This window comes from Schistocerca gregaria, chromosome 8 (genome assembly GCF_023897955.1).
Source record: "Schistocerca gregaria isolate iqSchGreg1 chromosome 8, iqSchGreg1.2, whole genome shotgun sequence".
NCBI classification, from domain to species: domain Eukaryota; kingdom Metazoa; phylum Arthropoda; class Insecta; order Orthoptera; family Acrididae; genus Schistocerca; species Schistocerca gregaria.
In genome coordinates this window covers 204380279-204405964 of record NC_064927.1, presented here as the reverse complement: position 1 = coordinate 204405964, position 25686 = coordinate 204380279, and the positions used below count along the sequence as shown (strand labels likewise).

At 41.9% G+C, this 25686-nt stretch overlaps 1 protein-coding gene across 1 annotated transcript in view; it reads left to right on the top strand.

The window, feature by feature from the left end:
• LOC126284134 (conserved oligomeric Golgi complex subunit 5) overlaps window positions 1-25686 on the top strand; it is a 135664-nt gene that overhangs the window by 52833 nt on the left and 57145 nt on the right. The window contains exons 4-7 of the mRNA XM_049982845.1: window positions 1327-1534; window positions 3642-3784; window positions 6544-6718; window positions 17703-17815. Of these exons, the coding sequence (XP_049838802.1) occupies window positions 1327-1534; window positions 3642-3784; window positions 6544-6718; window positions 17703-17815 (639 nt within the window). The remainder of the gene's footprint in view (window positions 1-1326; window positions 1535-3641; window positions 3785-6543; window positions 6719-17702; window positions 17816-25686) is intronic.

Below are 25686 nucleotides of genomic sequence, written 5' to 3'. Positions count from 1 at the left end.
TCACTCACCATTCAGCTAACAGTCGAGTTTTCAGTGAACAAACTGACTGCATATGGGTGCACTGAGATTATGTATTCCAGTGCTTTCCAATTGAACTTGCAAACAGTGTTGTCCTGCACTTAATGTGTGATTTATTCAACAATATTTGCAGAATACTGTGTTGGCCTGGAGGTATCCACTTCCAATTTTGTTTTTTGTTTTATGTATTTCCAGGAGAGTGAGCAACTGTTTCTTTCTGTGATTTATTTGTAAATAATTTGTACTTCATAAACTCTTTGTTATTGAAGAAGCAGACTCACAACAAACATTGCTAGGAGAAGCTTGCAAATACTCAATGTTGTAAAACAAAGAAAGAATCCATGTTAGTAAAGCATGAGAACAGATGATAATATTTTGTGTTTAGGCCAGGTGAGGATGATAACAGGATGGACAGGAAAAGAAACAGACATTTAAAAATGGCCTAGAGTGCATTTCAGAAAGTAAATAGGGTTTTAAAACTAAGCTTTCAACATGTACGAAAAGAAAAGTTTTTACTTATGGTAGTGAGTCATTTACTCTTGATGTAAAACCCAATGAAAACTGAAGGTTGTTCAGTAGGCAATGGAGAGATGCACACTGAGAGTTACTAGGAGAAGCTGGAGAACAAACAAATAGATCCGCGAACAGCCAGGGGTGGAAGACGTATTTTGACTGTAGTGAAAGTGAAATGGAAGTGGCCATGACATGGAGCAAGCAAATAATGATGGTTAGACGAAAGAAGTTCTTTGCTGTTTATACTGATGACTCACTCTTGCAGATAATAACTGATACTTAAAATTTATTCTTAATCTTTGCTATTTATTGTGTAATGAGTTTTAAATGTAGTCACAATCATGCAATATGGCATTACTTTAGTTTACTACATTGTAGCTGTAGAAAACAATATGTATGTGGACTGCACGATGAATGCTGCAGTAGTGACACCAAAATTATTTAGGGCTTCAGCAATAAAAATTGTATAATATTAGAACAAATAAGCCCCCGATCACAAATATTAAGTAAAAATTGACCAGGTTTTGACACTACTATGAGCGTCGTCTTCAGAATTAAACTAACTGTTCTAAAACATATTAGGTATATAATACATTAATAAAATTAAAGTTTGTACTGACTGGAAAGAGATGCAGTACTTACAAGTCACATTTAAAAAAAAATCTAAGCCGGAAAGGCGACATCATTCTAATATAATTCTGACACGGTCACTGAACCTTAGCAGCTATGTTCAAAGTTTTAAAAATTAGATAGTTTTACCTGGGGTTTGTTATATATATTTTTTTTTGCCTACAGGGAGTTCTGTCATCTGTGGAACGTCTTCGGACACAGGTGCAGGAGCCTTACGAGCGCCTGGAACGACAGACCCGAGTTCTGGCACGCCTGCATGCCACTTCTGACACACTGCGTCATGCAGCAAGAACGCAACATCTTGCCCGAAAGCTTGAAGCCCAGGTTCAGGCTGGGGATATAAGCAAGGCTGCTCATTCCCTTAATGAAATTGGTAAGTTGTCTTACCATAAGTGATGCAGCGAGGTTTGTTGTCTTTGTTGGATGGCAGATAATGATTGTGGGAAAATGAGAATATCAGTAGAACTGCAAATAGAAGCAGCTTTGTATTAGGTTGGTACATAAGTTCGTAGAATTTTTGTTTTACATGTTGATATTTCAGTTGATACGGGTTTATTTATTATTGTCATTTTTAATTTGTGATTCATTGTTGCTATTTTAGTTTATGTATTGTAATTTTGGCATTCGGAGCTAGTAAGTGGAGCAGTGAATGTTAGTGAAAGGAGTGCCAAGTGGAGAAAATCGGAACATTTCTGACATTTTCTTCTGCTCAAGTTCAATAGAGGGATGACAGAAGCAAAGGCAGCCAAATTGTGTATCTGGTGGAACAGTGATGGTGGGGTGTACCATGAATTGCTTCCCGAAGTAGTAAACATCACTGTTGGCATTTATTGTCCACACCTGAGACATCTTACATATGAAATCGAAGAATGACAACCAGGAAGATTGTGTGAAGTGATGCTACTCCACGATCATGGCCACCCACATTTTGCTAGACTGCGTTGGGAAGTCATTCCACATTTACACTGTGTACTGAACAACCTTCAAGGAACTTCCTTTCCAGATGAAAGTGAGCTCCAAACATGGCTCGACAAGTTCTTCGCTCAAAACCACATGATTTGCTTCTTCGCTCAGAACCACATGATTTACACAGTCGTGAAATTGAAAAGTTAACTCAGCATTGGCAGACAGTTTTAAATAGTGAAGGAGAACATATTATTGATGAGTGTAGTCTCTGTAATGTATATCTGTTGTGTTCAGTAAACTTATGGGAAAATATTACAGATTCATGCATCGACCCAATACAAAAACTTTTAAGCTATTGTAACAGATAATAACGAACAGTAAGTGGTTGCTGTCAGGTTTTAAGCATTAAACCGAAAAATTGTATCAGTATTATCTGCTCCTAATAAGCTTTCTTTTTCTCTGCTGTAGACATTAATTTTGCTCATGCTATGAAGCAGTCATATAGCAATTTTCTTCAAATGTCAATATGGAAAGTTCTTGCAGAATGCAAATAATCTAGAAGTAAAAATCACAAGTCACCAAATAATAGAAATAGTAAGTCATTGACAGGAACATAAAAATAGTTTGATAGCTTTATGGGGAAACCATTTTTGAGGAGGTAGAATTTGTATGCTGCAATGAGTTAAGGATTTCTTCACACAGACAAGTATACTTCTTTTGATTTTCATGTTTTCTCATTATCCTCTCACCCAAAAGGAAGGCAAAAAAGCACATAGAATGTGACAGTTATAAGTAGAACAGAGTAATTGAAAAGGCAAGAATAAAATGCATAGAAACTTAAAAGACTGTCTTTTGGGGCAGTGTTGTTGATAGTAAATCACACACTTACAAGCTGAGGTAAAAACTCATTTTTTGCTATCAATGTTTGCTTCATTTAAAATCACAAGAAAGGAAAAGATGAGCAGTAGATAGTGAAGCTAAGACATAAACAGAAAAAAGGGCTTTTAACACACACGTTCAGAAAATTGTTCACTACAGACCTCTCAGGAAGAGAACTTTCCACATTAAATCAAAAATAACGAAGGAAAGCAACAAATTATGTGTTTTTAGTGACATTACTTAAATATTTATTTACATAAAACATTACAAAGATATGTTTTTTATGTGAAAGAGAATTTGTATGATTGAAGTGTGCTGTTTTGGAATTACTGTCTCAGTCACAGTTTTTATGTATAAGAAAAAAATATATATTTATCTAAATAAAAATCTATTCCCTACTGATAAATAAATAAACACATACTCTTGCTTGTACTATTACAAAGCAAAACAGTTGTTGCTTCCAACTAGTAATTTGAAGCCAGAAAAAGAAAAATGCAGATTTGTGATTTAAATAAACTTTTGGATATGTGTTCATGGCATGTAAGCCACAGAGTATGGTATGTATTTACACCTTTGATTTTCAATTTTTGAAGAGGCAGTACCTATTTATCCTGTTGTTACCTTTACTTTAAATTTTGGATGCATTGCAGAGTAGTAGGCTTGTCACATCATGAAATTACTTTTTTGGTTTTCAGCTCAGTTGGCAGAAGATGTTGATCTTACAGGCCTTGAAATGCTAGAAGCAGACCAGCGAGCAATACAGAACCATCGTGGTCAGGTTGAACAGAAAGGGCAGGCTTTACTGGCCCAGGGTCTTTCTACAAACAACAATGGCCAAGTGAGTATTTTGACAGTTCTGTGGTTGGTACATTAATATCTGTTACTGGATATTTATTGCAGTTTACTTTTCAATTGTGATCTCACTTGTCAGATAGTTAAAGTTGTTTCTGGTAACCACAAATGAAGGTAAAATCATGAGGACTGTACTTACGGCCTGAGGCAATTGGGTGATTTCATGACAAGTGGTCTATTTTTAGAGATGTTCTTCATTTGACTAGCGCAGAGATTGTACAAGTTTTAGGTTCAAGTATGCTAAATGATCAAAAGGGTGTATGCAAATTTATTGCTGACACATTTTAATACTTTCTAAATAGAAGCCTCATAAGTGGCTTCAATTTTAAAAAAATGATTGACACTAGAAATAACTATGGATACTGGCTGTGTAAGGTTAAGGCAAGATAGATAACTGGAGACTTAAAGGTTATGAGTGAGGTACGGGTGAGGGATGGTGCTGGAGGGAGATAAAAATAGGTGAGCAGTTCAATGAGTTGAAGAGAAAGGAGAAAGTAGAAGGTTTGACTGTATTGACCTTAATGTTTGAGGGTGGTGATGGTAATCTCTAATGGTCATAGTTTTTACTATGATTGTAGTAGTGTGGTGTTGGTGATAGCAGCAATAGTGGAGAATCATGGTACAGAATTGTGCACTGATGTTGCTTAAATACACCATCTCTTCTCACCTCCAGTCTGAGTATATTTGTCTGCTTTTTGCTACACTTAGGAATAGTCTTATTTTTTGTCAGTTTCCATTCTTCAATACCATTTTCTATTGATACATCTTCATCATCTACTGCTTTTCCGTCCATATGCACTAGTTTACCTATTCGCAGATTCAACAGTTGAAAAATCATCCTATATATTGTTTTACTGCTGTTCAGTAACTTTCAAAAGTATGCACATTTACAGTCGTTTTTTCCATTGCACATCACAAAGTAACAATGTGTTGCCATAGAGCAGTTACCTACATTTGATACAGTTGTGGGATTCAGTTTGCGTTTTGGAGGAAACACGAAAAACACTTCAGATAGTAAAGTAGGATTGTTTGACTGCTCAAAGAGCTCTCCTGTACAACACGTAGCAGCACCCTAATATGGGACTGTAACCTCCCTCCCCTGCATGTCTTCTCGTGTTTCATTGCAGTAGTTTAGTTTATGGCGATCAACTTTGGTAAGGGATTGTTTGTGTTGTAGCAGCATATGACTGTGTTGCATGAAATTAAAAAAACTGTCTCTTTACTTGATGAACATCAAAGTTCCTCAAATTTAAGTGGAAAAAATTGCTTTCAAAGGATAACAGTACATATTATTTTTACTTTGTTTATTGAATTCATAATGTTATAATATCGTATCAGTATCGATAATAGATAATTCTGACACTCTTTTTCCACTGCAGATTCTTCTTTATCACTCACTACATATTTCATTCAATTTTGTGGTTTTCACATGCAGGCTGAATTGTAATATGTGAGTTGTCTTTTTTAGTTTCTAGTGTTGAAGATGGCAGTTGTTCAAAAGAAACTTCCACATGGGAAAAATATATTAAAAACAAAGATTCCAAGACTTACCAAGCGGGAAACGCCGGCAGACATGCACAATGAACAAAACACACACACACAGAATTACTAGCTTTCGCAACCGATGGTTGCTTCTTCAGGAAAGAGGGAAGGAGAGGGAAAGACGAAAGGATGTAGGTTTTGAGGGAGAGGGTAAGGAGTCATTCCAATCCCGGGAGCGGAAAGACTTCCCTTAGGGGGAAAAAAGGACAGGTGTACACTCGCGCGCACACACACATCCATCCGCACATACACAGACAAGCAGAAAACCTGTCCTATGCACCCTCCCACCACCACCTACTCCAGTCCTGTAACCCGGAAGGTGTACACGATCAAAGGGAGAGCCACGTGTGAAAGCACCCACGTGACTTACCAACTGACCTGCCTGCACTGTGACACTTTCTATGTGGGAATGACCAGCAACAAGCTGTCCATTCGCATGAATGGACACAGGCAGACAGTGTTTGTTGGTAATGATGATCACCCTGTGTTAATGAGGATCACCCTGTGGCTAAACATGCCTTGGTGCACGGCCAGCACATCTTGGCACAGTGTTACACCATCCGAGTTATCTGGATACTTACCACCAACACCAACCTATCCGAACTCCGGAGATGGGAACTCACCCTTCAGTATATCCTCTCTTCTCGATATCCGCCAGGCCTCAACCTCCGCTAATTTCAAGTTGCCGCCGCTCATACCTCACCTGTCTTTCAACAACTTCTTTGCCTCTGTACTTCCGCCTCGACTGACATCTCTGCCCTTACTCTTTGCCTTTAAATATGTCTGCTTGTGTCTGTGTATGTGCGGATGGATGTGTGTGTGTTTGTGCGCGAGTGTACACCTGTCCTTTTTTCCCCCTAAGGGAAGTCTTTCCGCTCCCGGGATTGGAATGACTCCTTACCCTCTCCCTCAAAACCCACATCCTTTCATCTTTCCCTCTCCTTCCCTCTTTCCTGAAGAAGCAACCATCGGTTGCGAAAGCTAGTAATTCTCTGTGTGTGTGTTTGTGTGTTTTGTTCATTGTGCCTGTCTGCCGGCGCTTTCCCGCTTGCTAAGTTTGGAATCTTTGTTTTTAATTATGTCTGCAGTTCTTGGTGTTCTGATTCTATTGCTTTATAGCAAATAAATACCAGTGGCAGCATTAATGTTAACTATGTTGAATCACTACAATTATTTAAATATATAATGTGTGTTTTGTCACAGGTATGTACAGCTATTCAGGTTTTCCACAGTCTCGGAAACTTACCAGCTGTAGTTGAAGACGTTCTTACAGCTGCACAAGGTCGTGTAGCAGCTGCAATTGACAGAGCTCTGGATGTACAAGCCTTGAGCCAAAGCTCCATGGCTGACATCAGTACACCAGCAGGACGAACAAGGGGTGAGCAATACTTTTGGCAAAAACAAATGACATTTATCAACTAGATAAGAAGTTAAGCCTTATGACTACACTTGATATAAATATTTCTTGATGTGATTTTGTTGTGTCATGCTTTTAAAAATATATCAGTGAGTTTTAAAAGGTGTCCACTGTTAATATGCTTTATTCCTCTCTTTTTATTTCTTATCCACACAGCTGTATTTATTGTTATGAGACACCAAAGTCCTAATTTGTATCAACCAGTGCTGGGAAGAGACAAGGAAAAACTCATCTCATAGAATACAAATAATCATATTGTTTTTTGTACCATTCCTTCCGTCTTACATGCGTACAAACAAGAACACTCGAAGGACCATTTCACATTTCTTACTTGTATTAAATTTTGTTGCACTGCCATTTATTGACATAGGAAGATAAGAAATATAATTTTGTCTTTGTAGCTCAGTGTCTGAGTCTATGCATGAAATATTTTTCCTCATTTATGACTCACCTTGTATATACAATGCATTTCACCAAAATCTGGACAACTTTAGTTGTCCCTTTGAACAGCATTTACTAGAAAAAGATTAACTATTACAAAACATTCTTCTAACTGCTATGTATAGAACGTCTGGAGAGCACATGCATGACGTAATGCCTGTTGGTCAGTGTTGGCGAATGATGTTAATAGTAAGATTGTTGGAGTCTCTTTCAGCTACAGTTCATATGTAGTGATCCAGTATATTTAAAATAGGACGATTGGGAGGACAAAATTCTGTAGATTAAAACATATCAAAATCATATTCATGCTTGATTTCTAGTGTTGGCTTGTGCCGAGTCTTGCTGAAAAACATATGAAGTCCCAGACATCACTGTTTCCATCCACAGGTTTTATTACACTCAAAGTAACATCCAGAAAAAGTTTCTTTGTTAAATGTGGAGGTAGGACATGACCGTATCTGGACAGAACAGTTAGTGTATCAAGGCTGGTGGAGCCATCTTGCACTTGGCTACCACAGGGTCCGAGTCTTTGCAGCATCTTTTCCCTTCCATTCAGCATGTGTATCCTCCTGCTATTCCTTTACTCCTCCCTTGGGAGAATTTCTGGGGTGTTTCTGGGTATCTGTTCTGCATTTTCAGTAGCTGACATAAGAACAGTCTCACCAACATTTTTCAATCTGTTTTTGCTTTCTTTGTTCACCTTCTCCTATCTTCCCTCCACTTCAGGGTTTGAGGATCTTTTCTTCTTTCTCCATGTGCACTCCGCAAGGCCCATCCACATATCTAACGTGTAACAGGTGACTGAATAATGGGTAATTCCCAAACCAGGGTCAACAGGTAGGGTTCACATGTGCCCCCCACGTGTAGGCCTGGCCCAGGGAGGGGTGATTACCTGAGCTGCTACCTTCCATATGCCAATTTGTCCCTTTGTCAGGTGTTTGAGATCTGTGACCTGAGGTGTGAACAATCACCTAAGGCGAGTGAGACACCCCTCTGAGGGGTGGGGGGGGGGCAGTTGGAAGGAGCACACCATTGGAAACGTTGGTAATCATGGGGGATTTTCTCACAATGAGCCAGTCGATTAATGTTGCAGTCCACGTCTGCAAAATGTAAACGAAATGAAGCTCCCAATTCAAAGACCCTACCAGCTGCACCACGATTCCTCATGGTTTCGCATACTGAAGATGGTCAGTGCTTTACAACAATAAATCAATTTCTTATTCAGAAAGGTGTTGATGCAATTGCCAGCCCTGTGAAATCCTGCTCTCGTTTATGCAATAGCACTTTCCTTTTGGAGACTGCTGCTGACTCTCAAGCTCAACGACTGCTTGCCATTTTGCTTCTCCATGGCTGTCCTGTGGCCATACAACTCTGAATTCTTCCTGTGGTGTTATTTACACTAGGCTGCTCAATAGTCTGACCAAGACAGAAATCCAAATATATGTCTCTGATCAAGGTGTCATTGCTGTCCATCGGGTGGTGAAAAAGGTAGATGTATCCTTAGTGCCCACACACACACACTTTTTTCCTCACCTTTGATAGAGTGGTGCTACTGCCCAAGATCAAAGCAGGCTATGAAGACATAACAGTCCAGCCATACATTCTGAACCCCAAGCGCTGCTACCAGTGTCATCGTTTCAGCTACTGTCGAATGTTTTGTCGACAGCTGGCCAAATGTGTAACCTGTGGTATGGATGGGCACAAGGGCCATTGTCCACCTCATTCTCCCCACTGTACCAACTGCATTGGTGACCATCCTGCCACCTCTCGAGATTGCCCTGTGTATCTCGGTGAGTCGGCTGTCCAGGAGAACTGGGTAAAGAAAAAAGTGCCTTACCAGGTCACTCACAAGTTATTGGCTAGTCACAAACCCATTTTCTACCATCTGGCACTTACAGTACTATTCTTGCTACATCTCACTCCATGAAAGGCATGGCTATGCAGACATGCGACCTGAAATTCAGCACTGGGGTTGTGAAATCACCCATTGTCATGGTAACATCACCGTCAACTTGTCCAACTGTGCAACAAGCCACCAAACATCTGTTTCCCGGGGTGAATTCGCCTGCTACACAACCGCCAGGAAGGAGAGGAGAGAAGAAATACTCTTGCAAAGACTTCCTACATCCCTTCAGCCAGCAAACATCTCAATCTTCCTCTGCCAGCTGGAAAGGCTCCAAAAAGTCAAACAAAGGCAAATGGTCTTCTCCTTCACCGACTCGGAGATCCTCTTTGACATTGTTGCCACGTGACACCCACACCCGACCATTTTTGTGCACTGGAATCCACAGATTGACAGAGGGAGAATGCCGACACCCCTATAGATCTCGTGGAGTAGGATCCTCCAGCCTCTGCACCCTGTAGCAATGTCTTTTTGAAGACTGGCACTTGGCAGCCAACGAGGTGACACCCCTTTTTTTCCCTCCTCCCCTTTCCTCCTCATGACTTTTTCAATTGAACATTCATGGCCTTGTATCAACCAAAGAGGATTTACGGCTGCTCTTAGGATCGCAGTGTCCACTTGTTTTCTGCTTCCAGGAAACAAAATTGATCCTCACAACCACTTTGAGTTCTCTCATATCTTCCCAGTCTGTTCTGACCTCTCCCCCAAGAATTGTTTTCTATCTCTTGGAGTAGTCATGCTGTTCATATGGGGAATGACATTCATTGTCAACCCATCTCCTTGATTACCCAACTTCAAGCCGTTGCATTTTGCCTTTACCTTCCTCTTTTGACCTTTTTCCTTTGTACTTCTTACATCTCTCTGTCATTTGATGTCACTAGGGTGGACTTCCTCCAGCTTATTGGGCAACTACCTCACTCCTTTTAGCTGATCGGTGACTTTAATGCGCACCATCTCGTTTGGGGTTCTTCCAGAACCTGCCCGAGAGGTGCCCTCTTGGCTGACCTCAATCACCTTAACCTCCTCTGCCTTAATACACGAGCACCCACGTTCCTTTCAGACTTCTCATTTGGACCTATCCTTCTGCACTGCCCAGCTTGCCCATTGTCTCGTGTGGTCTGTTCTCTCTGACACATACCAGAGCAACCATTTCCTGTGTGCTATCCGTTTGCAGACTCCTACCCCACGTATGTGTACACCCAAATGGCAGCTTACTAAGACCTACTGGAGGCTGTACTCCTCCCTGACGACCTTCGATGAACAACATTTCCCCAGTTGTGATGACCAGGAGGAATATCTCACAAACCCCTGCTGCCGCTGGATAAGCAGCTGCCAGCAGCAAGTCATGTACTCTTAGCTCACTTATTTGTTACATAGTTTAATTCTTAATTTCTTTGCGTGTTTTTAGGTACTTGCATTGTTTAATTCATAAATTTTGGGTGTATTATAGTATTTGAGAGTTGTAGCATCTCATTTTAGTACCTGAATAGTGTAAATCGCGTAGTCTCCTTCTGCCACCGAGCAGTGTGTCAGCAGTGTGCAAGTAGCAGCATTACTGCATTTACTAGGCAGTCTTGTATTTTAATAACTGTTTAAATTTTGTGTCGAATTGTTTGTGCTCTCTGTAGATTAGTTCAGACGTTCTTTGCACAACAGTATTTAGCATGGATAGGGACTGCGACTGCTGTGTTCGGATGCGGGCTGAGTTGACATCCCTTCACTCCCAGCTTCAGGCAGTGTTTGCTTCGGTTACACAGCTTGAGGCTGTTACCAATGGGCATCCTTGTGGGGGTCCAGATGGGGGTTTGTTAGGGATGGCCAGCTCGTCCCACGCATCCCCCGATCGGACTACGTCTTTGGCTGCCCAGGATACTGCGCACATTGAGGCTGACCCCTCACCCGTGGTAGAGTGGGAGGTCGTCTCGAGGTGTGGCAGGGGGCGAAAGACATTCCGGAGAGCTAAACGGAAGGCCTCTCCAGTTTGTCTGACGAACCGGTTTCAGGCTCTGTCTCCGGCTGATACTGATATTTGGCCAGACATGGCTGCTTGTCCTGTCCTAGCGGTTGCCCCTCAGTCTGCAAGATCTGGGCACTCACAGAGGGTGAGCTTACTGGTAGTTGGGAGCTCTGTCAGGCGCGTAATGGGGCCCCTTAGGGATATGGCTGTAAGGGAGGGGAAGAAAACCATGTGCATACCAGGGGGAGTCATTCCAGATGTGGAAAGGGTCCTTCCGGATGCCACGAAGGGTACAGGGTGCACCCATCTGCAGATGATCACTCATGTCGGCACCAATGATGTGTGTCGCTATGGATCAGAGGAAATCCTCTCTGGCTTCCGGCGGCTATCTGATTTGGTGAAGGCTGCCAGTCTCGCTAACGGGATGAAAGCGGAGCTCACCATCTGCAGCATCGCCGACAGGACTGACTGTGGACCTTTGGTACAGAGCCGAGTGGAGGGTCTGAATCAGAGGCTGAGACGCTTCTGCGACCGCGTGGACTGCAGATTCCTCGACTTGTGCCATACGGTGGTGGGGTTTCGGGTTCCGCTGAATAGGTCAGGGGTCCACTACACACAACAGGCAGCTACACGGGTAGCAGGGGTTGTGTGGCGTGCACTGGGCGGTTTTTTAGATTAGACGGCCTCGGGCAAGTACAGAAAGGGCAACAACTTCAAAGGGTGCGGGGCAAAGTCAGGACATGCGGGGACGAAGCAGCAATCGGTATTGTAATTGTAAACTGTCGAAGCTGTGTTGGTAAAGTACCGGAACTTCATGTGCTGATAGAAAGCACCGAAGCTGAAATCGTTATAGGTACAGAAAGCTGGCTGAAGCCAGGGATAAATTCTGCCGAAATTTTTACAAAGGCACAGAAGGTGTTTAGAAAGGATAAATTGCATGCAACCAGTGATGGTGTGTTTGTCGCTGTTAGTAGTAGTTTATCCTTTAGTGAAGTAGAAGTGGATAGTTCCTGTGAATTATTATGGGTGGAGGTTACACTCAACAACCGAGCTAGGTTAATAATTGGCTTCTTTTACCGACCTCCCTGCTTAGCAGCATTAGTGGCAGAACAACTGAGAGAAAATCTGGAATACATCTCGCATAAGTTTTCTCAGCATGTTATAGTCTTAGGTGGAGATTTCAATTTACCAGATATAGACTGGGACACTCAGATATTTAGGGCGAGTGGTAGGGACAGAGCATCGAGTGACATTATACTGAGTGAATTATCCGAAAATTACCTCGAGCAATTAAACAGAGAACCGACTCATGGAGATAACATCTTGGACCTACTGATAACAAACAGACCCGAACTTTTTGACTCTGTATGAGCAGAACAGGGAATCAGTGATCATAAGGCCGTTGCAGCATCCGTGATTATAGAAGTAAATAGGAATATAAAAAAAGGGGAGGAAAGTTTATCTGTTTAGCAAGAGTAATAGAAGGCAGATTTCAAACTACCTAACAGATCAAAACAAAAATTTCTGTTCCGACACTGACAATGTTGAGTGTTTATGGAAAAAGTTCAAGGCAATCGTAAAACGCATTTTAGACAGGTACGTGCCGAGTAAAACTGTGAGGGACGGGAAAAACCCACTGTGGTTCACCAACAAAGTTAGGAAACTACTGCAAAAGCAAAGAGAGCTTCACTGCAAGTTTAAATGCAGCCAAAACCTCTCAGACGAGCAGAAGTTAAACGATATCAAACTTAGCGTAAGGAGGGCTATGCGCGAAGCGTTCAGTGAATTCGAAAGTAAAATTATATGTTCCAACTTGACAGAAAATCCTAAGAAGTTCTGGTCTTATGTTAAATCAGTAAGTGGCTCGAAACAGCATATCCAGACACTCTGGGATGATGATGGCATTGGAACAGAGAATGACACGTGTAAAACTGGAATACTAAACACCTTTTTCCAAAGCTGTTTCACAGAGGAAGACCGCATTACAGTTCCTTCTCTAAATCCTCGCACAAACCAAAAAATGGCTGACATCGAAATAAGTGTCCAAGGAACAGAAAAGCAACTGAAATCACTCAACAGAGGAAAGTCCACTGGACCTGACGGCATACCAGTTCGATTCTACGCGAAAGAACTTGGCCCCCCTTCTAACAGCTGTGTACCACAAGTCTCTAGAGGAACAGAAGGTTCCAAATGATTGAAAAGAGCACAGGTAGTCCCAGTCTTCAAGAATGGTCATCAAGCAGATGCGCAAAACTATAGACCTATATCTCTGACATCAATCTGTTGTAGAATTTTAGAACATGTTTTTTGATTGGGTATCATGTCATTTCTGAAAACCCAGAATCTACTCTGTAGGAATCAACATGGACTCTGGAAACAGTGATTGTGTGAGACCCAATTTGCTTTATTTGTTCATGAGACCCAGAAAATATTAGATACAGGCTCCCAGGTAGATGCCATTTTCCTTGACTTCGAGAAGACGTTCGACACAGTTCCGCACTGTCACCTGATAAACAAAGTAAGAGCCTCCGGAATATCAGACCAGCTGCGTGGCTGGATTGAAGAGTTTTTAGCGAACAGAACACAGCATGTTGGTTTCAATGGAGAGATGTCAAAGTAATCTCTGGCGTGCCACAGGGGATTGTTACGGGACCATTGCTTTTCAGAATATATATAAATGACCTAGTAGATAGTGTCGGAAGTTCCATGCAGCTTTTCGCGGATGATGCTGTAGTATACAGAGAAGTTGCAGCACTAGAAAATTGCAGCGAAATGCAGGAAGATCTGCAGCGTATAGGCACTTGGTGCAGGGAGTGGCAACTGATCCTTAACATAAACAAATGTAATGTATTGCGAATACATAGGAAGAAGGATCCTTTATTGTATGATTATATGATAGCGGAACAACCGCTGGTAGCAGTTACTTCTGTAAAATATCTGGGAGTATGCATGCGGAATGATTTGAAGTGGAATGATCATATAAAATTAATTGTTGGTAAGGTGGGTGCCAGGTTGAGATTCATTGGGAGAGTCCTTAGAAAATGTAGTCCATCAACAAAGGAGGTGGCTTACAAAACACTCGCTCGACCTATACTTGAGTATTCCTCATCAGTGTGGAATCCGTACCAGGTCGGGTTGACAGAGGAGATAGAGAAGATCCAAAGAAGAGCGGCACATTTCGTCACAGGGTTATTTGGTAAGCGTGATAGCGTTACGGAGATATTTAGCAAACTCAAGTGGCAGACACTGGAAGAGAGGTGCTCTGCATCGCGGTGTAGCTTGCTGTCCAGGTTTCAAGAGGGTGTGTTTCTGGATGAGGTATTGAATATATTGCTTCCCCCTACTTATACCTCCCGAGGAGATCACAAATGTAAAATTAGAGAGATTTGAGCGTGCACGGAGGCATTCCGGCAGTCGTTCTTCCCACGAACCATACGCGACTGGAACAGGAAAGGGAGGTAATGACAGTGGCAGGTAAAGTGCCCTCCGCCACACACCGTTGGGTGGCTTACGGAGTATAAATGTAGATGTAGATGAACATTACACTTACCATCACAGAATGTTCCATTCCTCACACTTCCTGTTTACCACGGCATGTCCCAGTCCCATGGTGGACTGAGGCATGCCATGTCGCAGTTCGTGTGCAGAGACGTGCTCTCTGCGTTTTTAACCATCATCCTACGATGGCAAACTGCATTCATTATAAACAGTTGCGTGGAGAGCATTGTCGCATTCTTTGGGACAGTAAAAAAGCTAGCTGGATTTCATTCCCTCGTTTTTTTTTAACTGTTCCACCCCCTTTTCTGTCATGTGTCTCAAACTTCGATGTCTCTCTCGGACCAAGATCCATTTCCCAATTTCTGGCCTGAGAGTTGCAGATGACTTCATAGTGGCCCCTATTGCTATCTCCATCACTTTGGGCCTTCATTTTTCAGAGATTTCGAGCTCGTCCCACTATCACTCAGCCTTGCTCAGGTGATACCTGTCTCTTCTAAGACTCATGAGTGCTATAGTGCCGCTTTTACTATGAGGGAGCTAGATCATGCTCTCACTTCATCCCAGTCCTCCGCCCCAGGGCCAGACAATGTTCACATTCAGATGTTGCTGCATCTTTCTCTTGTGGGCAAGCACTTTGTGCTTCATACATATAACCGCACCTGGGCAGAGGGCACGTTTCCCAGGTGCTGGTGTGAAGCCACTGTCATACCCATACCTCAGTAAGGGCAAACACCTTCCTTCTAGCTAATGTCTCATTTCTCTCACCAGTTGTGTTTGCGAGGTGATGGAATGTATGATTCATCCGCAGTTGGTATGGTGGCCCAAGTCTTGCAGTTTTCTAACCACTGCACAGTGTGGATTTCGAGATTGCTGTTCTGCAGTTGACCATCTCGTCATTTCATCCACCCATGTCATGAATGGTTTTCTGTGGAAATCCCAGACTGTAGCCATGTTTTTCAATTTGGAGGAAGCATATGATGCCTGCCAGAGGACTGTTATCCCCCTGTACTCTCTACACATGCGGTTTCCATTGCTGCATGCCCTGTTTCCTTCAAGAATTTGTAAAAGACAGAGTTTTCATCAAGGTATGTGTGGGTTCTGCCTTGTCAGACACCTTTATCCAGGAAAACGATCTGCCTCAGGGTTCTGTCCTGAGCACCATCCTCTTTGCTGTCACCATTAACACTATAATGGCCTGTCTTCCGCTGGGCATCTCTGACTCCCTCTTCATTGATGATTTTGCCATCTATTGCAGTTCTCCATGGCCTCTACAGTGATGTCTTGATCGTCCTCAGTCATAGAGCATTGACAGTGGATTTTGTTTTTCCAATGACAAAACTCTTCAATGAATTTGTGGCGGTCCAATTGGTTTCTTCCATCGTCTTTACATATTGGGCCTGTTGCTCTTCCGTACATTGAAACTACAAAATTCCTGGGGCTCACACTCGATAGGAAACCTTCTTGGTATTCCCACATGTGTTATTTAGGAGCCCATTCTATGCAGTTCCTCAGTGTCCTACATGTCCTCAGTGGTACTTTCTGTGGAGTAGATCGCACCACCTTCCTCCGTTTGTACCGGTCCCTTGACTGTTTGAAACTAGACTATGGGTGTTTCGTTTATGCATTTGCATGTTTCTCCCTCTTAGGCCTTTTCAATACTATCCACCATTGTGGCATCCGTTTGGCCACTTTTGCACTGGCACAGTTGAGAGTCTGTATACAGAAGCTGCCGAACTACCACTGTCCTACCGCTGTGACTTTCTCCTTAGCAGATATGCATGCCACTTGTCTGCCATGCATGGCCACCCATCCTTTGCCTCCTCCTTTGATAACTCCTTTGATTGCCAGTATGGGATGCATCCCCCTTCTCTATTACCACCTTGAGTTTACTTTCAGCTCTTGCTCAGACAGGTTAACTTCACACGACCTCCAACTTTCCTGGTGGGTGTGAACCTTGGCTTCGTGTGGTGGCCCGTGTTCACATTGGCCTTCATTCACTTCCTAAGGACGCTACTACAGCCTCACTCTATTGCCTTCAGTTTCACAACCTTCGCACGGAACTTCACGATAGAAACTTTGTGTACACAGATGGCTCATGGACTGACCGGAGTGTCGGATGTGCCTTCATCATTGGTGCCGAGATTTTTTGGTATCGGTTTTTGGAACACTGCTCAGTATTTACAGCAGAGCTCTTTGCCCTGCATCAGGCCACACAGTACATCCAGCGACACAGGCTTTTCTATTGCGACATCTGCTCAGACTCTCTAAGTGCCCTTCAAAGTGTCTGTGTGCTGTACACCATCCATCTCTTAGTCCAACAGGTCTAGGGAAGCTGTCACTTGCTCGCTCCTTATAGAGCCACTGTGGTATTTACGTCTGCCAGGAAACGAGGCTGCCGACACTGCTGCCAAGGCTGCAGTCCTCATACCTCATCCCGCTAGTTCTTATGTTCTCTCCGATGATCTCTGTGTTGTCATCTATCAGCAGGTGGTGTCACTTTGGCATCACCACTGGTCCTCCCTTCATGGGAACCATCTCCGAGTTATTGAGCCTCTCCCAGCAGGTTGGATTACCCCCTCTCGCCACAGGATCATTTTAGCAAGGTTGCATATTGGGCACTGTCTTTTTAGCCATCGCCATTTGTTAAGTGGTGCTGCCTCACTACTTTGTGCTCATTGCGCTCAACCTTTGATGGTCTGCTATTTCCTGACGGAATGCCCCTTTTTTAACAACTTACATTCTCATTTGTGTTTGTCATGTGTGTTATCGGCCGTTTTAGTAAATGATGTGCAGGCTATTGACTGCATTTTACTTTTTTCCATATAGAAATATGGCAAAGACCATTTACTTTTTAGTTCAGGACCTCAGTTTCTCTACGGTGTTTTATATAGAACTTTCTCCATGTCCCTGTTTTAGCTGTCTGCTCTTCCACCGGTTGGGACTAATGTGTAGTTGCCTCTAACTCCCCTCCTTGCCTTCTTGTTGTACAGTTTTGACATGGACGCAACTAACTCCAAATGAAAGAAATTCTGGTTTCATTTTCAGTGAAGTCTCCGACACACTAATTATAATTATGTAAATGTATTTTTATTTTGCTGTTCTTTTAATACCATTATCAAAAAATAAATCCACATTTATCTTTGCAGCTGGTCCTGGACGTGCTGCAATGCCATCTCCAGGAAATACTTCTGCATTCCGCACCCGCTTGTGGTCTTCGCTTGAGCAGCTTTTTGAGTCTGTATACTCTGAGTGTGCGAAGGTAGAAATACTTCTTGTATTATAATTGTTCATGTTTAAACATTTGCATCTGAAACTCTCAGTTGGATGTAACACAAAAACCTCCTGGCTTCAATCTCTGCTAGCCTCCTTCCAGGCCTGCCCCCATGCCTCCCTCTGCTTACTATCATTTTATACTTGCACTTCCCTCTCCACACTCTTCTTTTTGCTCTGTTGTATCTCCGTCTCCCAAACCTCTCCTCAGCCTCACCACATCACATATAACTGCCTCCAGTAGGGTGTTCTCCTTGCCACCACATTCGTACCCCGTATTCTTCCTGCTTCTGCTTTCAGCTTTCAGCCTTCAGCCTCCCCACCCTCAACTGCTCTTCCCCCCTGCCCCTCTCTTCCCCCCTCTCTACCTCCTTTCTCCTCTCACACAACCCCTCACCTTGTTGAGTGCAGTAGAAGGACAGCATAGTCAGCTGGGACAGTGTAACACAGCTGGTTTGTGTGTGTTTTCTTTTAATGAGCTTAGAAAGAAGACATTGTCCAAATAGCAACATATTCAATCTAGTTTATGTGGCTTTTGAATGCTCAGTGTCTCAATGATATGGTGAGTCCATTACCTTTTCTCTTTCCATTATTTGCATCCCAACTAGGACTTTCTGTATCATATCAAATAAAGGATAAGTAAGCCAAGTGCAATACTGAAAATATTGTTATGCATCGGGGTGATGTCTTTCTTCATAACTAACTAGTATAAAATTACACACACACAGTAGAGATCAGAAATGAGCTCCGTATACTCCCTTCAAACTCACCAACAAGTTCTACGATGTCGTTACCGAACTCGCTATCTTCCTATGCTCAGAGACTCAAATCGTATCTGCCACTGTCCACTCATCACTTCTGTCTGTTGTCGAGCATAAGTGTAGTCAACTCGTTCTGAAAGGAGGGCGAGTACACTAGTTTGCACATAAAACTGCAGACTCACGGCATTCCTGCTATATATGCAACTTTTCTGAAAGAAGTTTCTTGCACTGACTGTAAATTACTATTCATTTATGTCACATGATCATGCTTTTGGCTTTGTAGTCATTTATAAGTGCAAACAGAAATGCTGCAAAATGCTCAATGGGCCTAAACGACCTAAGCAACCATTAGGCATGACAATTATTATATGACAGTATAATAACTGACCAGTTAGCAGTGAATAGTTCTGTTTGCACATAGATTTACATATAGATTTACATGAGTGTATTTTTATGAATCACACACACACACACACACACACACACACACACACACACACACACAGTGGGGGGGGGGGGGGGGAGAGAGAGAGATAGAGAGAGAGAGAGAGAGAGAGAGAGAGTCCGAAAAAACAATGACAACAGTTAATATGTTGTACAGGAAGACAGATTAACTAGTTTTCCTCGAAGAACCCATATCTAAAAATGCACGGCTTGGAAGCTGGAGAGCATGGAAGTCTGAGGAGTGGGTGTTCCACCTTACTGCAATAAACCCAACACAAGTAGCACATTGTCTGGGTGTGTGTTCCACCTTACCTCAACAAACTCAACATGAGTAGCACATTTCGTGTGTGTGTGTTCCACCTTACCTCAATAAACCCAGCATGGGTAGCACATTGTGCTGTCTGCATTACAAACAGGCTTCAAACTGTGAACCTCCTACATCAACGCATATCGTGTAAAGGCAGTGTTGAGTCTCATGCACATGAGACAATATGTGCAGTTGTCTTTGAAGTATTTCATTCGCTCCATGGAATCAAGCAGTAAGGTCCTCTGCTGACTTTATAAATGTGCCATATGCCATACTCTTCCTATTATCCCACAGAAAATAGTGGAGACGTATCGGATCTGATGACTTTACTGACCATGGGATTGGTCTACATCTACCAGTATATCAGCTGGGATATGCGACATTGAGGTGATTCCGCACGTTGACGCCAAAGTGTGCTTGAGATCCATTATGTTAGAGGCCGCATGTCCACCCGAACATTTAGTGGCACTACATCCAATAGGGTAGGCAAAACAGGCAAAACAATTGTGATAAATGTGAGGTAGATTAGTGTGGTTCATCTGTTTGGCAGTAGATACAACCCAATGATACGGTCACCATTTATCCTGGCCCAGATGGTAATATCTCCACAATATGCTTCTCAGATTCTATGCTCCTTCTGCACCCATATCTCTACCCTATGGCTCGTACCCCTGTGACCGTCCCTCTGCAAGACTTTACCTATGCACACTCCTATCATTAGCTATACTATTCCTACCTATACTAGCTGGCAAAACACATACTATCAAAGGGATAACCACCTGTGAAATGATTCATGTCATATACCAGCTGTAATGTAAACACTGTTCGGACATATACATCAGCATGACTACTACCCAGTTATCAGTTAAGATGAATGGGCATGGGCATAGGGTGTATACAAATAACACACAATATCCTGTTGCAGAGCATGCTCTACAACATGACAGGCGTGACCTCAGTGCCTATTTTACTACAAGTGCCATCTGGATTCTTCCCCTAGACACCGGTTTCTCAGAACTCCATTTTAGTTTTCTACATCTTGTATTTTCTAACCTGCTTATTTTTTCTGCCCCCCTCCCACTTCTGTTACACACAGTGTACTTACATAACAATGAAAATAATCAATTTTTGACAAAATAATTTAATTGAATAGATAAAAAATCTACTCGCCAAGGTGCGGTAGAACACAGTCATAAAAGCAGATTGTAATTAGGCAAGCTTTCGGAGCCAGTGGCTTCTTCTTCAGACTGCAAGGTCAAAGGGAAAGGAAGAGGAGTAAAGGAAAAAGGCTGGAGAGGTCTAGGAAAAGGGGTAGATTTCTGGAAAGTCACCCACAACTGTAGGTCAGGGAAGACGTACCACACGTCCATCAGTAAGGATGAATGAGCGTAGGCAGAGGGTGTATACTGCCAACACACAATATCCTATTGAAGAGCATGCTCTACAACATGACAACTGTAACCTCAGTGCCTGATTCACCACATGCACCATCTAGATTCTTATCCCAGACACCAGTTTCTCAGAACACCGCCGCATATGGGAACTAGGGCTACAACATGTCGTGGGTTCTCACGACCCACCTGGCCTTAATTTACTTGAATTTCTTCTGTCTTGGCATATCTTCACAGTAACTACTCTTTTCTTCACTTAATTTTAGTTTATCTTTCATTGTCTTACTCGCTCCCACCTGTGTTATGTACGATGCACTTAGCTTTTCAATCTTATTAACTTATGCGTGATGTTTAAGCAGTAACCTCCGTCTCGCATATTACCCTGTCTTCCACCTTTAAGGCCTCAAGTTCTCAAGTCTTGTCTTATGCTGTCTCCAACAATCAGTCTTTCCTTCCCATCCCATGCGGTAAGTCTCCCCTGACCCACAGTTCTGGGTGACTTTCCCCAAATCTACCCCTTTTTGTAGACCTCTCCTTCCTTTTCCTTCACCCCTCTTCCTTTCCCTTCAACCCTTCTGCCAGAAGAATGAGTCACTGACTCTGAAAGCTTGCATAAGTTAAACTTTTGTGTGTGTGTGTGTGTGTGTGTGTGTGTGTGTGTGTGTGTGTGTGTGTGTGCGAGCGCGAGCGCGCGCGCGCGCGAGAAAATTTTACAGAAACAAATGATAAGCTACATATCTCACTGTAAGAGAATACAGAAATTGCTCACTTTTTGGTCAAAGCCATACAACGGCGATGTTGCTCTGTGGCCAATTTTTGTTTGATGCTGCCCATATGTTTTCTCATAGTAGAGGTGGAATAAATGACAATACAAACATTTTGTTTGTATATGACGAAATTTGTATGTTTTTCATCTGAAATGTGGACTTTAGCATGAAACTTATTCCAGATATCACCCCTCCTCTAACATAACACAGCTGCAATTTGTACACTACATTCATTAATTTTCGTTGTACGTCCTCCATAGTCTCATAAACCATAGCATTGCTAAAGGCCATTTGATGTCAACAGTCGGTCATTTTGCTTTTTCAGTTCTACTTTACAGCAGTGAGTTCATGTGCTCATTATCTCTACTAGCAGTGAGTCACGACTATTGTTACATACCTGCATGGTTCAGTAAGAGAGAATAAGTCAACAAGTATGTAGTGACCATAGTACCACAGTTCTCAGAAGCTTCATACTCACAGAGCTACAGTGGAAACAAAGGAAGCCATTAGCATTGATGTAAAAGCGGCACCTTGATTTGTAAAGGATGCAACCCACAACATTAAACTCGTTGTTGTTGTTGTTGTTGCTTTTGTTGTTGTTGTTGTTGTTGTTGTTGTTGTGGTCTTCAGTCCAGAGACTGGTTTGATGTAGCTCTCCATGATACTCTATCCTGTACAAGCTTCTTCATCTCCCAGTTTTTGATAAAACACAGTATATACAGTTCCGTACAGTAAATGGCACAACTCCAGTAATAAATATAGAATTTGAACAGAGGTCTGTAGCTAGGGTGGAATTTGCAAAATTTTTGGGTGTGTCCATTGATGAGAGGTTAAACTGGAAGCAACACATTGATGGTCTGCTGAAACGTCTGAGTTCAGCTACGTATGCTATTACGGTTATTGCAAATTTTGGTGATAAGAATCTCAGTAAATTAGCTTACTATGCCTACTTTCATTCACTGCTTTCGTATGGCATCATATTCTGGGGTAATTCATCGTTGAGTAGAAAAGTATTCATTGCACAAAAACATGTAATCAGAATAATTGCTGGAGCCCACCCACGGTCATCCTGCAGACATCTATTTAAGGATCTAGGGATCCTCACAGTAACCTCACAGTATATATATTCCCTTATGAAATTTGTTGATAATAATCCAACCCAATTCAAAAGTAATAGCAGTGTGCATACCTATAACACCAGGAGAAAGGATGATCTTCACTATGCAGGGTTAAATCTGACTTTGGCACAGAAAGGGGTAAATTATGCTGCCACAAAGGTCTTTGGGCACCTACCAAACAGCATCAAAAGCCTGACAGATAGCCAACTAACATTTAAAAATAAATTAAAAGAATTTCTAGATGACAACTCCTACTCATTGGCTGAATTTTTAGATATAAACTAAGTTAAAAAAAAAAAAAAAACTTAATCATTAGTGTCATGCAATATTTTGTGTAATGTAATTTCTTGTACAGACATCTTTTATTAACCTGACACGTTCCACATCATTACGAAGTGTCGTATTCATGATCTATGGAACAAGTATTAATCTAATCTAATCTAATCTAAGTACATACTGCAACCTACAGCCTTCTGAATCTGCTTAGTGTATTCATCTCTTGGTCTCCCTCTACGATTTTTAACCTCCACTCTGCCCTCCAATGCTAAATTTGTGATCCCATGATGCCTCAGAACATGTCCTACCAACCGGTCCCTTCTTCTCGTCAAATGGTGCCACAAACTCCTCTTCTGCCCAGTTCTATTCAATACCTCCTCATTAGTTATGTGATCTACCCATCTAATCTTCAGCATTCTTCTGTAGCACCACATTTCGAAAGCTTCTATTCTCTTCTTGTCCAAACTATTTATCGTCCATGTTTCGATTCTATACATGGCTACACGCCATATAAATACTTTCAGAAACGACTTCCTGACACTTAAATCTATACTCGATGTTAACAAATTTCTCTTATTCAGAAACTCTTTCCTTGCCATTGCCAGTCTACATTTTATATCCTCTATACTTCAACCATCATCAGTTATTTTGCTCCCCAAATAGCAAAACTCCTTTACTATTTTAAGTGTCTCATTTCCTAATCTAATTCTCTCAGCATCACCCGACTTAATTCGACTACATTCCATTACTCTCGTTTTGCTTTTGTTGATGTTCATCTTATATCCTCCTTTCAAGACACTGTCCATTCCATTCAACTGCTCTTCCAAGTCCTTTGCTGTCCCGGAAAGAATTACAATGTCATCGGCGAACCTCAAAGTTTTTATTTCTTCCCCATGTATTTTAATACCTACTCCGAATTTTTCTTTTGTTTCCTTTACTGTTTGTTCAATATACAGATTGAATAACATTGGGGAGAGGTTGCAACCCTGTCTCACTCCTTTCCCAACCACTACTTCCCTTTCATGTCCCTCGACTCTTATAACTGCCATCTGGTTTCTGTACAAATTGTAAATAACCTTTCGCTCCCTGTATTTTGCCCCTGCCACCTTTAGGATTTGAAAGAGAGTATTTCAGTCAACATTGGCAAAAGCTTTCTCTAAGTCTACAAATGCTAGAAATGTAGGTTTACCTTTCTTTAATCTTTCTTCAAAGATAAGTCGTAAGGTCAGTATTGCCTCACTTGTTCCAACATTTCTACGGAATCCAAACTGATCCTCCCCGAGGTCTGCATCTACCAGTTTTTCCATTCGTCTGTAAAGAATTCGCGTTAGTATTTTGCAGCCGTGGCTTATTAAACTGATAGTTCGGTAATTTTCACATCTGTCAGCACCTGCTTTCTTTGGGATTGGAATTATTATATTCTTCTTGAAGTCTGAGGGTATTTCGCCTGTCTCATACATCTTGCTCACCAGCTGGTAGAGTTTTGTCATGACTGGCTCTCCCAAGGCCGTCAGTAGTTCTAATGGAATGTTGTCTACTCCGGGGGCCTTGTTTCGACTCAGGTCTTTCAGTGCTCTGTCAAACTCTTCACGCAGTATCATATCTCCCATTTCGTCTTCATCTACATCCTCTTCTATTTCCATAATATTGTCCTCAAGTACATCGCCCTTGTATAAACCTTCTATATACTCCTTCCACCTTTCTGCCTTCCCTTCTTTGCTTAGAACTGGGCTGCCATCTGAGCTCTTGATATTCATACACGTGGTTCTCTTCTCTCCAAAGGTCTCTTTAATTTTCCTGTAGGCAGTATCTATCTTACCCCTAGTGAGATAAGCTTCTACATCCTTACATTTGTCCTCTAGCCATGCCTGCTTAGCCATTTTGCACTTCCTGTCGATCTCATTTTTGAGACGTTTGTATTCCTTTTCGCCTGCTTCATTTGCTGCATTTTTATATCTTCTCCTTTCATCAATTAAATTCTATATTTCTTCTGTTAGACTCGTACTAGTTTCATTTCTGATTACTAAAACGTGCGTGCGCGCGCGCGCACACACACACACACACACACACACACACACACACACACACACACACACACACACAGTTACATTGAATTGTTGATACAAAGGATATATTGTAAGAATAATTTGTGTGTTTATAGTCAGAGAAGCTGGTATTTTAGGGTGGAAGAATCTAGAATAGCTATTTCCATAGAGCATGTTGTGCTCAATAATGAATCCTGTCACTCAATGGCGGGTGAATACTTTAACCCTAGGATGCCCAAGCCTTTTTTACTAACTTGGATGCCTAAGGGGGCATTCGGCGAACCCACAGGTATTAAATAAGTTTACTGTCGAAAAATTACAACTTTCAAAATGGTTTATGTATTTTAACTAAGGCATTGGTTTATAAATGTTGTTAATTGTTATAATTGGGTGAATAAAAAATTGACATATTACAATACAAAATACAGATGTGTTCATAAACAATAGACTACTCTGAGTCCTCATCTTCAAGGCAAGAGATACACTTCTGAATGTGTGTTACACACATGTTTATGACACTGTCCACAATACTGTTTTGGTTTACTTAGATTGTTGTACTTCTGCTTCTTCGTTTTAGCTTTTCTTATACAAATATGGCACCGACCTCTCCCTGCAGGAGTCTGACGTGCTTCTGTTGTCTTTTCTTTGATTTTTCTTTTGTGGAATAGTCTCCATTGATTGAACAATTTGGTTAGATAACCCTCTTGCATTGGCACTTCTTTCTTCTACCTGCAATTTCACTAGTTGCATC